Source organism: Triturus cristatus, chromosome 12, assembly GCF_964204655.1.
Source record: "Triturus cristatus chromosome 12, aTriCri1.1, whole genome shotgun sequence".
Taxonomy (NCBI): Eukaryota; Metazoa; Chordata; class Amphibia; order Caudata; family Salamandridae; genus Triturus; species Triturus cristatus.
In genome coordinates, this window is record NC_140595.1 from 643,691,984 (window position 1) to 643,704,577 (window position 12,594).

General features: G+C 38.9%; 1 protein-coding gene across 2 annotated transcripts in view; it reads left to right on the plus strand.

Moving 5' to 3' along the window:
* Nucleotides 1–12,594, plus strand: part of USP10 (ubiquitin specific peptidase 10) — a 333,623-nt gene that overhangs the window by 68,949 nt on the left and 252,080 nt on the right. Inside the window, exons 3-4 of one of the 2 annotated variants that reach the window (XM_085638327.1) lie at nucleotides 2,113–2,173; nucleotides 5,460–6,482. In XM_085638327.1, the coding sequence (XP_085494453.1) occupies nucleotides 2,113–2,173; nucleotides 5,460–6,482 (1,084 nt within the window). The remainder of the gene's footprint in view (nucleotides 1–2,112; nucleotides 2,174–5,459; nucleotides 6,483–12,594) is intronic. The other variant, XM_085638328.1, reaches the window with a different exon arrangement.

The window sequence follows — 12,594 nt, forward strand, 5'->3', positions numbered from 1 at the left end:
TCTCTGAAGGGAGAAGCAGCAGAGTTCGCCTGGAGCCATGCTCACACACAAGGCAGTCTGCTGTGGCACAGGGTCCTCTGTCTCTTGTTGGCTAAAGTTGCTGACACAATTTCTTGGAATCTAATTACAAAAGAAAGCTACACCATAGTCTTACCATTTCCTGCAAAATAGAGTTGTTTCTTCCATTTTTAGATGGGTGTAAGGTCTTTTCTGATGCCTTTTGCCCGTTTCTCTCTTTTTTCATGGTATGAGAAATGAATCACTCCGTACAAGTTCAGATGGCTCCTCCCAGCCTATGCCAAGAGTATTTGAAGGGAAATCACTTTTGCTATATTTAGGTAATTGTCGGTTCCGGACAGTTCTTTGCGCGACTTGAATGACAATAAAAAAGAGCCTGTGGGGGCGCGGCTTTCTTAAATGAACATGGCGCCCATAGTAAATTGAAAACAAAACACAAATACTTAACACAGCTCTCAAAGTAAACAAGAGAACGCAGCTGCCTTGAAGAAAGAGCAAGCACGCAAATGAAGAGTCCATGGACCTTTCATGAAGCCAGTGTACAAAGTATACCAAACACAAACACTTGTCACTACAATCCAATAACCCGAGCAGAGGAAGGCAAACGTAAGCGTGCTCACAGAGTATCATAAATGACAAAAAGAGTAAGGGCACATGTAACGGGAGCAGTCCTCATGGGAGGTTACGTAAGTCTAAACTAGGGACTATTCAGCTTATTCACCAAACAAAAGCCAGCATTTTCAAAGGACAGTAAGAGGATCCAATGAAAAAGATGGGCAGTGCTTGAAGCCCATATTGTAGATGGAGCATGTCTCGAAGAGGTGAGGCCTTGGTCCAGGTTGCTGCAAGCTGCCAGAGCTAGAATGCTCTGCTTGTGAGCACCCTGTTTAACTATGGTGTTAAATTGTTTCTCTCACACAGTAAAAAGGGCATTTTCCGAAACTGTCTTTTAAAGTCCGTTTGGTGACCTTTGGCTAACTCTATACCAATATACTCTGTTCCCTAGGCCTCAGACCGAGAATCCAATATGTCCAAGCAAAAGAGCGCAGACCCAACCATGTAGAAGATCAGGGTCAAATACCGAACAGCGCTCTGCCTCCAAAGAGATAGTCCCACTTGTCTTCCCCTTTTGATTTCTGGGACCTTGACCGTAGACAGTTATATGTTCCAATTGTAGAACTTTTAAGAGGCAGGCCTAGCGGTGTCATCGTACAATCACTGAGAGCATGGGTGAGTAATGGTTGGCTGCATTATTTGTCAACTGGCTACATTATTTGTCAACTGGCTACATTATTTGTCAACTGGCTACATTATTTGTGAACTGGCTACATTTCTTCCCACAAAATAGCCTTTGAGATGCATGCACCTGGGCCACTTGCAACATTATTTGACATCTCTTCAGGCACGGGACTGCTAAAAGCAGAGTTTGTTATTTTTTTTTTTAGACGAAAATAATAATCTTTTCCTTTACGGCCAGCACAATTATGATTTCTCACCAGAAAAATTCATATCAGCCCCTAGTTAAAACTAGTCAGTCCCACAAGGATAACACATAAGCACTAAATTATATATTCTAACACGTGTAAGCACCAACCTATGACTTTTGGATTTTAAAATCTTTTGTAAATTGTTTTTTTGGAGCAGTAGACACCTAAAGATTTTTAATGTGTCCTGCATCTCTGTGTAGCACGTTCTTTACACAGTCCAAGGAAACTCTAAATGTATTAGCTGGAGAGTACCAACCCTCACCCTATAATATTGGTAAGGTTAATAAAAACCACTGAGAGGAAGTCTGTTTAAATTTATATCCATATTCACAATATTAGTTAAGTTAGTGTTTCCAAAGTCACATTTCCAAACAGGATGGTTGCACTTCTCAAGTTTTTTGGGTGACCGTGTTCTCATGCAACATGCAAAAGAAAATGTACCATTTTATGGCTGAACTTATTGTGCCTCCGGCCTATGTGTACGCACATGATTGCCACACAAACATTTTCCCATTTTAACTATAATTTGATCAATTCTTTGTTTCATCAAGTACTTTTTTGGGCATGATCTTTTATGGATTTTAACAGCTCTTCTTTTCTAATACAGCTCCCCCCATTCAATGAAAGCATTTTGTGCAGTAATCAGCCTTCAGATGATCTCAGTGATGGTAAGTAATTGCAGTTTGAATTCCAGTTCTTTATCTGCCCAGGTTTCTGTTTTCTGTATGCTGAGTGATGAAATCAATAATTATTTTGCTAGTTTCATTCAGTGCTTAGAAACCATGTAATTTAATTTCAAATCCAGGTGTTGAATAGTTTAGCAATTTAACTGAGAATGTAATCTCTTGTTGTTTTGGCCAGTACAAGATTTCAACACTTTTGGGTTAAAGATTGCCGCTGCCATGCTGTATTTTGCTCTACAAGTTTTATTTGACTACTTTGATAATTTTTCGATTTGGCTAAAATTCATGGTTGTCAGCCTTCCTCCAGGTTTGTTTATTGCTTAGCTGCATGCTGTTTAATAACTTTCACATTTCAAGAACAGTTTATGAATATTAATTTTATTCACACAGCATGTCTAAGGGTTGATGGAAGCGTGTTTCTTTCTTAATATGCTGAATCTTGGGTCCCTGCTTCCAGCAGTCAGTTCATATTTCCCTGTCTCAGAATGAAAACTTTTATTTTTTTTGTCTCCAGAAATAAGTTGACAAACTTCCTCAAGCATTCCTTAAATCACAAATGATTGGTGTAAATTGCACTAGTCAATGGATAACATCTGCTAGCGTGAGGTTACTGCTGGGTTTCCCATGTTAGTGGTTGGGTATTGGATGTTCTGGGAATTGGAAGAGGAAGTGTTGGGGTTTTAAGAGCGGATTAAAAGCACACAGACTTTGAGGTTTCTTGGTATTGGTCATTTTCCACATATCTCCTACTCTGGTAGAGTGCAAATGTATTATTTCCCCAGAGCGATAGGTAGGAAACCCTCCCAAATTTAATTGGGATGTTTGGCAAAGGGGTTTCTTCATTGGAAAAGATTTTCCCTCCAAATGTGATAAAATATTGTCTTTTGTGAATGTTCTAGAAATCTGACTCCTATATTTCTAGGGTATTGAAAGATTCTTTCCTGCCATGAAAGCTGCAAAATCTCATAGAAATTCATATTCCCTTTACACCTTTAGTTTCAGGCACCTCTCATGTTGATTTGGGGGTGGTGGGAGATGCTCCAGATCAGAGAGCAAAGGTAATGAAGACTTGTTTTTGTGGTTAATCTTGTTCTTCAGTGTTTGTTTCCATGTCTTTTGGCTTCTGGTATGGTGTAGTCCACCCAAAGTCATTAATTTATCTGCCAGGTATGAAGGGGTGCTATTTAATGTGGCTTTTTATGTGATGCAGGTTGGTAACTGTCACAGAGGAATCCCAGCTTGGACATATAATTTTAGCTATTGTCGATTTAATTTAGCATGCCACCAGGCATTGTCAAAATAATTCTAAAAGTAGTTATTAAACACTCCTTTTCTGTCCATTACTGTACATCCCAAATTAATCCTGATTTCAGCCTGCTAAAAGTGAGGGAGACTGTCCTTTGCCGTTCTGAACAGTGGTCCAGGGTTCATGATTCTACTGCCCTACTTGTAAGACTGGATCTCTGTTCTTCAATCTGATCATAATATTGGTGACCGGCAATCAACAGAGTTGAAGGGGAACACCTACCCACCTTTTTGAAGGAAAGTTTCCATTACGTTTATACTGGTAAACTTGTTGTTGTGCCAGCTTTATTTAAAGAATATTTGGCTTGTTTTTGATATTTTATGTAATTTTGTTTGGTGTCAGTTTTAGGCGGATAACGTGCAACTTTGCATCTAGATGATTCCCCCAAATCATAATGTTGAACCTTATTGGACTTCTGGAAGAATGTTTAGTGTTCATGGATCAAAATTTGGGCCATGTCTTTGCAGCGTGTCAGACTTGCTATGAATGATATCCACGTCAAATAAAATATTTTGGCTGCCTGGTGTGGAATTGAGTGCCTTCTGGAAATGCTGCACACAGAGCCTATAGCCTCCACATGAAAGACCTAAAAATGGGAAAAGCAGTTGCGGAGCCCAATGTTTAAAATTTAGGTGCCGATGACTTTTCCACACATAGCCAAGTATTCGATCTCGAGACACCAAGGCATTTGATTGACTACTTGATGGGAGTGGTAAAGGAGCTTCTCTCATTGTCTACTATGAGTCCATGCTGAAGAGAAGTACAAGTTATGTTTTAATTTTATTCTACGGCCAAGGAAAGGGCCCTTTCACACTACTGAGTCACTTTAAGTTTTTGAAAAGGAGTTCTGAGAAGACTCGAGTGGGGAGGAATTGTATTGAGGATCATCCATCATAGATGGGGTGGAAGAGGCTTGAGTTAACCCCCTACTTCTGGAGCTGATGATTGATAATTCAACAATTCCTCAAAAAATCTACTTAAGCTTTCTCTGTCAACTTCCATCCTGAACTTGTAATGGTCATAGAGATATTAAATGAGATATCCAAATGGATTGTTCACAGTTCTGACCTCTTGGAGGAAAGAACTGTTTACACAGTGCTACTAATTCTATAGTAACTTTCAGGTGAAAGTTTTGAGTGTGACACAAATTGAGAAACACATGACCTTGAATGTTAGCGCCATCATGTGTTTTCTGACACACCAGTGCTCAACACTTAAGTTTAAGAGAAAAATAAACGTATTTTATCCAGTAGATGGTGAAAATTTGTCATACCTACCTATAATACTCAACCTAATTTATCTTTAACATTTTAAAGATTTTCTTTTTTTCTTTCTTTCTCCAAATATTTGTGTAAAGCTTTTTCCTACAGTTGTATTTTTTACCCTACAGACACTTTCAAGGTGGGAAGTGGGATGGCCGGTGGGTGGGTGGCAGCCATACATCTTTCTGACTGGTGGTGGTGTAGGTTCTTTTTTCTGTTTGTGTGGCTGCCCATGATTTTAGCAGCACCTAGTACTAGTCCTTTTTTAATACAGTGGAAATTTAGCCATGCACTTGCAACAATCTTTTGATGCCACTCCTATGGCATGCTTCACTTCATACCTTATTTTTTTTATTTTTTTTAAAAAGGATAAATGTTACCAATGGAATACATTTAGATAATGGGGTTCTGATTGAATGGTTATGTACACATGTTTGGTAAAGAAGCTAAATGAATGTTGTCTGTTTTGGTTCATTGATAGAGAGATGCTATTTTGCAGTGTATGCGTCTATGGAGTGCATTTCCAGTAAGTGATTACATTATACATTTGAAAAATAATACAGCTACCCATGGTAAATGTTCTGTGCCTACTTCCCAAATGACAAATTTCTTTCTGGAGTAATTCTCTACCTTTATTGTTTAAATGTATTTTATTCTTGAAAATACAAAGGATTCTAATCTTCCTCTTTTTTCCTCCATCTAGGGGATGACGATTACCAGAGAATTGAGTTTGGTGTAACTGAGTTCATTAATGCTGATATGTCTTTGCTGAACAACACAGACTACAGTATTTCAAGTACTCTTAACCCCCAGGCACCAGAATTCATTCTTGGTTGTACACCAGCACAGGAAAATCATGACGACGACCTTCTTGATGAAAATAACTACGAGTCTATTGACTGCCAGTTCACAGAGCACGCCCTTTCTTTGGATAGTAGTTCAAATCCTGATGATGGGATAGGTAGTCTAGGACAGAGGGAGCGAAAAAAGAAGAAAAAAAGACCTCCTGGATACTACAGTTACTTGGAAGGTGCCACTGATGGTGGCCCTACAGAGACCCTTGTCAATGGTCATGTCGGTTTGTCAGGACTAAACAGTATAAGCACAGAGGATTTGGAATTTGCATCTGATGTCCTAGCATCTTCAGTCTCTCCTAGGACTTGTAATACACCAGAAAATTCTCTGGACTTCAATGAAGCTCTATCTGACGATGCTTCAGTTTCTAATGCACTAGACAATACCAGGACTGCTGAGCAGCCCGACTTAGACAGTGTTATAAATTCCGAACAATCTTACATCCCTGCAGAGTGTGGAAAGGAATGTTTAGAAAGGACGAATGTACAGCCTTATGCTGTTATTGATACTACTGAAAATCAAGGAGTTACCTATGGTCAGACACTTGAATGTCCTGAGGAAGGGACCACTGCCAATGGATTTGAATCAAACACTGCAGAGAGCACTTGCTCAGAGATAGCCAATCAAGAAGAGACATCTGTTGCTGAGGCAGCAGGAGCTGCTGCTGGATCGGCCTCCAGTAATCAGCCTGCTAAGTCATGGGCTAGTCTTTTTCATAATTCAAAGTCATCTGCATCCACTACTGCAGCCTATGTTGAAACTAACTATGCCCCACCTATCACCACATCTCATCTAGTCCCTGAAAAACAGGTTGAAGTTAAAGAGGGGCCTGTTCCAGTTTCAGAGGATCCCGTAGCCATAACTATTGCAGGTATAGTTTACTCCGACAAGAGTAAATTGAAACATGAAGGCCAACACAAGCCTTGGAGCAAGGTTCAATCTGATTTCAAGTAGTGTTCATCATTGTTTGAGATGGGGCAAACTTGTTTGCCCATTATATTTGAATACCAAAGTAGTATAAGAGTGGGGGTGGAAACGGAGTTTGATGTAGAGGAGTTTCTTCAGAGAATTCAGACCACTTGAATCAGTCTTTTTTTTAAATTTATTTACATTTAAATGTGTCCAATAACATTGAATTAATAGAATTTAAACAAGTGTTGAACCCTTAACAGTTGTTTGTGCTCATAATATAAACAAACCAATTGCTCATCATTATTGCACAAGAGCCCTACCCCGGCAGTCTGTATAACAACTGTGCTGTTAATTTTTTTTCATTTTTTTTATTTTTTTGTTTAAGAAATATTGAGGTCGCAACTGTTCATATTTGTTTGTGGTACATCACTGGCCAGAAACTTTATATTCTGTTTCGTTAAGAAAATCATTGATGCATTTAAAAAATTTTTTTTCTTTTGCACTGCTTTCTTTTATACATACACTTTTGTTTTCCATTGGAAGTAGAGTTCTTTGACCCATGCAAAGTCTTGTTGTCCGAATAATGTGGCACTGTACTTCCACCATGATTGTCTATAGACCACTTTCAACAAGAGTGGCGGTCTGCAATCCACCTACAAAGTGTTATTAATGATGTCCTTTATCACTGTTAGTGATGCAGACAGACCTCTTTATTTCACAGGTTAAATGCTTATCCTTGTGGTTTGTGTCCGCTTCCTCTCCTGCTGGCTTGAAAATATCTTATATTTCCATTTCCTAGGCAACATTTCCCTGCACGTTGCATATTCTTCGAAGTGCTTTATTGCAGATGGCTGCCATCAGTCTGTACAACCCATTTTTGTATTTAATGTGGTTGCAAACAGTAATGTGTGTGCATATTGGATACTATTTTTTAAACTAAACTCCGAGATGTGCTGTGGCTTTTCTCAGCTTGTGATTCTGTAAAGCATCTTCGCTTTACCCCTCCACTTTAGCCTAAAACAGGGGTTCTAGGTATGGATCATCCTTCTATTTTTTAAATGCACTGGCCTTTGCCAGTGCAAGAGAACCAGGAAGCCAGTTTTCCCTGCTCTTTCAAGATGGTGATAGTAAAGTAATGCGTTAAAGTAATTTGGCCTGTAATATTTTCTGCATTGACTGAGTAGGAAAAAATGTTCTCGTCACAAAATTGGTTGGTGCCTGGTTGGATGCGTCAGACTATTTTTGTTTGAAGGCTTAGGTGTCTCTGCACCAATTGGTTTACATGTTCTTCTAGCCATAGGTTGCTTCTACCCTTTGGACGGGAGTGTTATGCATTCCACAAAAAGTGACTGCTCAGTAGATCATTGGCAAGACTGATTTTATGCTAAGATTATGCCGCATAGTGATTTGAAGCAGAGAGAAAGTTAACTAAAGAAAAAATATACATACAATTTTGCATATATCTTCAAAGTTTATAGCACCTAACTCAAAGTAGCCATAGGGTTACAATGCATAGAAGTAATATAATCGAACAAGTAGTATTGGCCAATCCATGTTTTTAGCTTACTTAAAAAAATTACTTTTGGTTGCTGTGTTTTCAGTTCACCTTTGTGTGCTTTTATTTATTTGAAATAATTCAACTAGAATACTGTACTGCTTTCTTTTTTATTAATCTTTGGATTGCTTACTTGTATTTAAAACATTTTCAATATCTCCTGCTATGAGATGGTAGTTACTTAATAGTGCTGACACGCCTCTGATTTGAGAGACAAAGTTTGCCTCTTTCGCTACTACAACTTACAGCTGAGTGCTATCTATTTGTTTACTTTTAGCTTTCCCAAAACATTGGCAGTCTCCTGATCACCTCTGAGTACATCTTTTTATGATTTAATTTTTAAATTCAGTGACTGATTTTAAACTGATGTGGCATACTTTTAGTATCTGCCTTCCACACTGCATTGGAAGGATTCTTGTGAGTTAAAACTGAGCTTTCTGAAACTCCTACTAGGAGAACCAGACCCATCTTTTCCATGCGTTTTAATCCCTCACCAGACCAACTAAAAGCTGAAATATTTTATAGAAAATTATGCTGATTCAAGTTCACATTTATTTGTGTAGGATTGCTGTGTTTTTATACAAATTTGGCACTTTTCAAAAGAGGGAGGTAGTTTGATTTTACCAGGATCACTTCAGCTTGGTTAGATTGAGTTGCTGTTCCCTGACTTGTTTAGCTGACAAGCTATAGCCCCTCTTTCCTATTGCACCAAATAACAGCCGTTGATTACTACATAGTTGTTTGAAGTATGTACTGTAATGCAAAAGCACATCTAATTTACAGATCTGTTCAAAGTACTGCTATAATATGTAGTGGCTGTTTAATAGTTATATAAAAACGTTATTAAAACTCCTAATTGTTGTGTGATCTTTGCTCTTGCATGAATTGCTAGTTCATTTACTAGATTTACGTACATGTATGCAAGTTTGAAAACATATCTGATCACATTGTCAGATTGTGCAGGGATGGAGGGGTATTGAAGCTGTTAAACAACCCAGGGAGATAGCGAATAATTTTGTTGTAAAAAAAATGTTATATTCATTGTGGACGGATGAGGGTATGTTTTTTGGCTGGAACACTCCATTTTCAGTAAACACACTGAGAATCCAAAAAAGAGTAATCTAGAAATAGCAGCACATGTACTGTATATTTATTGATGTGTTTTTAGAAGGTGGGTTCAGGAATTATAGAGCTTCCTTAAGACATTGTGCAAACCACATGAGGTTCAGCACCTGTTCAGCAGCATGCACTGGCATTGGAAACACCTTTAAATTCTTGTAGGATGTGGCATGTCATCTTTGCTTTGGTTACCACCCCAGCCCTCACACACAAGCTTTTCTTTTACCTAAGTTCCCCTGTGGAGATTTGTGTAGTGGATTACACTTCTCCATTCCCTTCCTCCTTTTATTTACAAAGAAATGGGTCTCGCAATGTGCACATTTATAATGTTCTCTTTCAACCAGTCTAACTTCTTTTCACAGCATCTTGAGTACTGCCAATCACTACAATCCAGTTTTAAACTGTACCCGGCTGCAGTAGAAACGTCTTTTCAGTTGAGCTGAAGCTGAATTGCTTACACTCGCTACAACTGAACTTCCTTGCATCTTCATTTTGTACTGATGTTGTACTCAAAGCTGCTTTTGTCTTTGTTGCACAATGGATGGAATGAAAAGGTACAACCAGGAGGAAACGTAACTTCATCTTCAACTGCTATGGAGCAGTTCTAGGTAAGCAGGACATGTACCGGGTAGTATGCTATAGTTAATCTGAGGTTCAGAGCTTTTCTTTGGAACAGAGCTATTTCTCTGGTCTTAGCTGAGCATCAGTTGTCCCAATCGGGATGACATCTTTATCTTTGATATACGATCTGGCCTCTTTAGTGCTTATGAACTCATTTCTATGCAAAGCACTGGTTCTTTTGTATCAAAGTCTCTAACCACCTTGGAACTGATTGGGCGTCGTCAAATTGGTCACAATAATAATGGAACCGAGCAAGTGTCATTTTATCGGGCAGTAGAGATCTACTGTTCCCAGAGGCAGCCATTTGATTAAAGTGAAGAGCATGGAGAAAATTCATCATTGCTTCTTTGCACAGTCCTTTCCATCGTTTAGGGGCAAATTAGCTATACAGCTTTATTGCACAAGGTTAACTTCCTTCTCTCTTAAATGATCAACCTCTTTCAACCAGTACAACTTTAATGCTCAACATATTCTTCTAAGCCTCTCTGTATCTCTGTTAATGCCAGTGCCTACAGAGCATCTGAGACCCTTTCCCTCATGTGGGACATTTGCTTCTGTGGTGACATACCTGTAAACACTTGTCATGTGGGGAATGAAAGTCTTAGGAGACTGGTGCATGATTAAAAGGTTTCTCTCCAGTCCGTTTTAGGAAGACCAAAAAGACATTGGAGGCTTGAATTTTGAAGGTGATAGTCTTTTCACTCGAGAAGCAGCGCTCATCCCTTAATTAAATTGTGGACCCCACACCAGCCACCCATCTTCCCTCCCCCGTAGCCCCCCAGATCTGGGAAGGAGATTTAATTCCAGTATTTCAATGCCATAGAATCTGATGTTTCCATTACCTAAAGTAACACTTCTACGTATTGATTAAATTTAAGGGGACACTGATTGTTCACTTATTTTGAAGGCATTCATTTAAGAACAAGTTGTGGGGAGGATATCTATTGCAATTGGATTATGCATTGCTATGCAGTGAGTAGAATTAACCTTGGCTGTTAAGGATGTAAATCAGCAGTCGGCCTGCTGTCAGCACAACAGCAGATTGTTCTTTCTCTAACTTTCAACTGCAACCCACCCCCGTATTCCAAGATTAAATGCATTGTACTTTGTGTTTATGCAGCTTATTCATTGCCTAACCTTCAACCTGCTGCATACAGTGCAGTGTGGCTCATGCAAATTCCACTGTTATGAAATAGCATGCTATTGTCACTTCTTTTCAATCTCGTTGATGTCTTGTGGGTTAATCCCAGTTGAACACATCTCCATGGTTGGTGTGTGCCTGCCTATGTGTGGCAGGCAAGACACTCCGCTTATTCTTTTTCCCTTTCTGATTGCTCTTTCTCCTTCACCTCACATTCCTCACTCTTGACCACTATGCCGCACCAGTTGGTGCACCCCAAGCCTTGGTCCTGAGAAATCTTCTGGTAGATCTAAATCTGGTAGATTGGTTCCTTAGTACCAATCTTATTTGGCTCCTCTTTTCATCTCTAAGTTTATGGCAACCAGTTATTTCTCCTCACTTGTACCTACAAACCTCAATCCCATTTGACAAATAGTCTTAACACTGGTTTACTCCTTTTGCTGTGGGTGAGCGCCTACAAATATGAAATCCCAGTTTCCCTACCTCTTGGTGCTCCCAGCACACACTTTTAACACCTTTGTTTTTCATCATTCATATCCATGAACACAAACTATGCTGTAGTTAAATACTAGGAAATGTTGCTAGTGATTCCTCCTCTAAATGATAAAGGCCCTAATAAGTGCATATGTTAAAAGCAGGCTGAACTTTTGAGACTGCTTAATTTTGGGACCTCAATAGATTCACGCTTACGCTATGAAAAGATAATCAATGTTGCCATCAAGACATTTTACATTAGCTGAATATCACCTACCTGACTTTACTGTCAAGGTGGTTCTCTCTCCCCACACGCCACTCCCAGTAATGAATATTAATCTCCTTGTTGTCTATAGACAGGCTTGAGCCCCGTATACATTCAGAAAAATTGGGCTTTTTCGTTCCCTTCTAGTGAACGTCCCTCTCTGCCATTACACCTACATTATAACTTGTGGAGATCAAAGATGACATCAATTGCAGCTTACTTATTTGTAATAGTATATGCATTTTAAAATACGTAATTAGTTTGGTCTCATTCTCACAACAGGTCATTCATTAAGTCTAAAATCGATAAGAACACATATAGTTTCCCCTCTACTCCCTTTCACTTTCTTTATCGTCCTCTTCCACAAAATTAATGTTGGCACGTTCAATGCGTCCTCAATCTCAAAGGTGTTTATTTACGTCTCGCAATATAGTCTTCAGTATGTGATAGTTTCTATTATTTCTATTTATCTTCATAGTGTTTGAGTAGTCTCCGCAATAACGGCTTGTGATCAGTCCAACACCCTTGTGTGGAACGTATTTTAAGATTTTGCTGTTGTCCTATTGCAAACATCTTCCAACTACCTCTTGAGTCCCTGATGGTCTCTTGATAGACTTTCATAACATTGAGATACATGTGTTGGCCAATGCTAGACCCATTCTAAGCTGTGTACACACATAGTAGATATTGGTACATTTCTCTGTCATTCAATTTTTGTTTGTCTGGCTGAATCCTATTGAGTACTTCCATTTAATTTCATGAAAATGAAGCATTGCTCTACTTACACATTCTGCACACTAATGAATCCTCACTCTTTTGTCACATTCGGTCCCTTGTCACACATGTATTTTAAGGCGTATTACTGCTTTTACTGTATAACATGTAATGTAGAAATA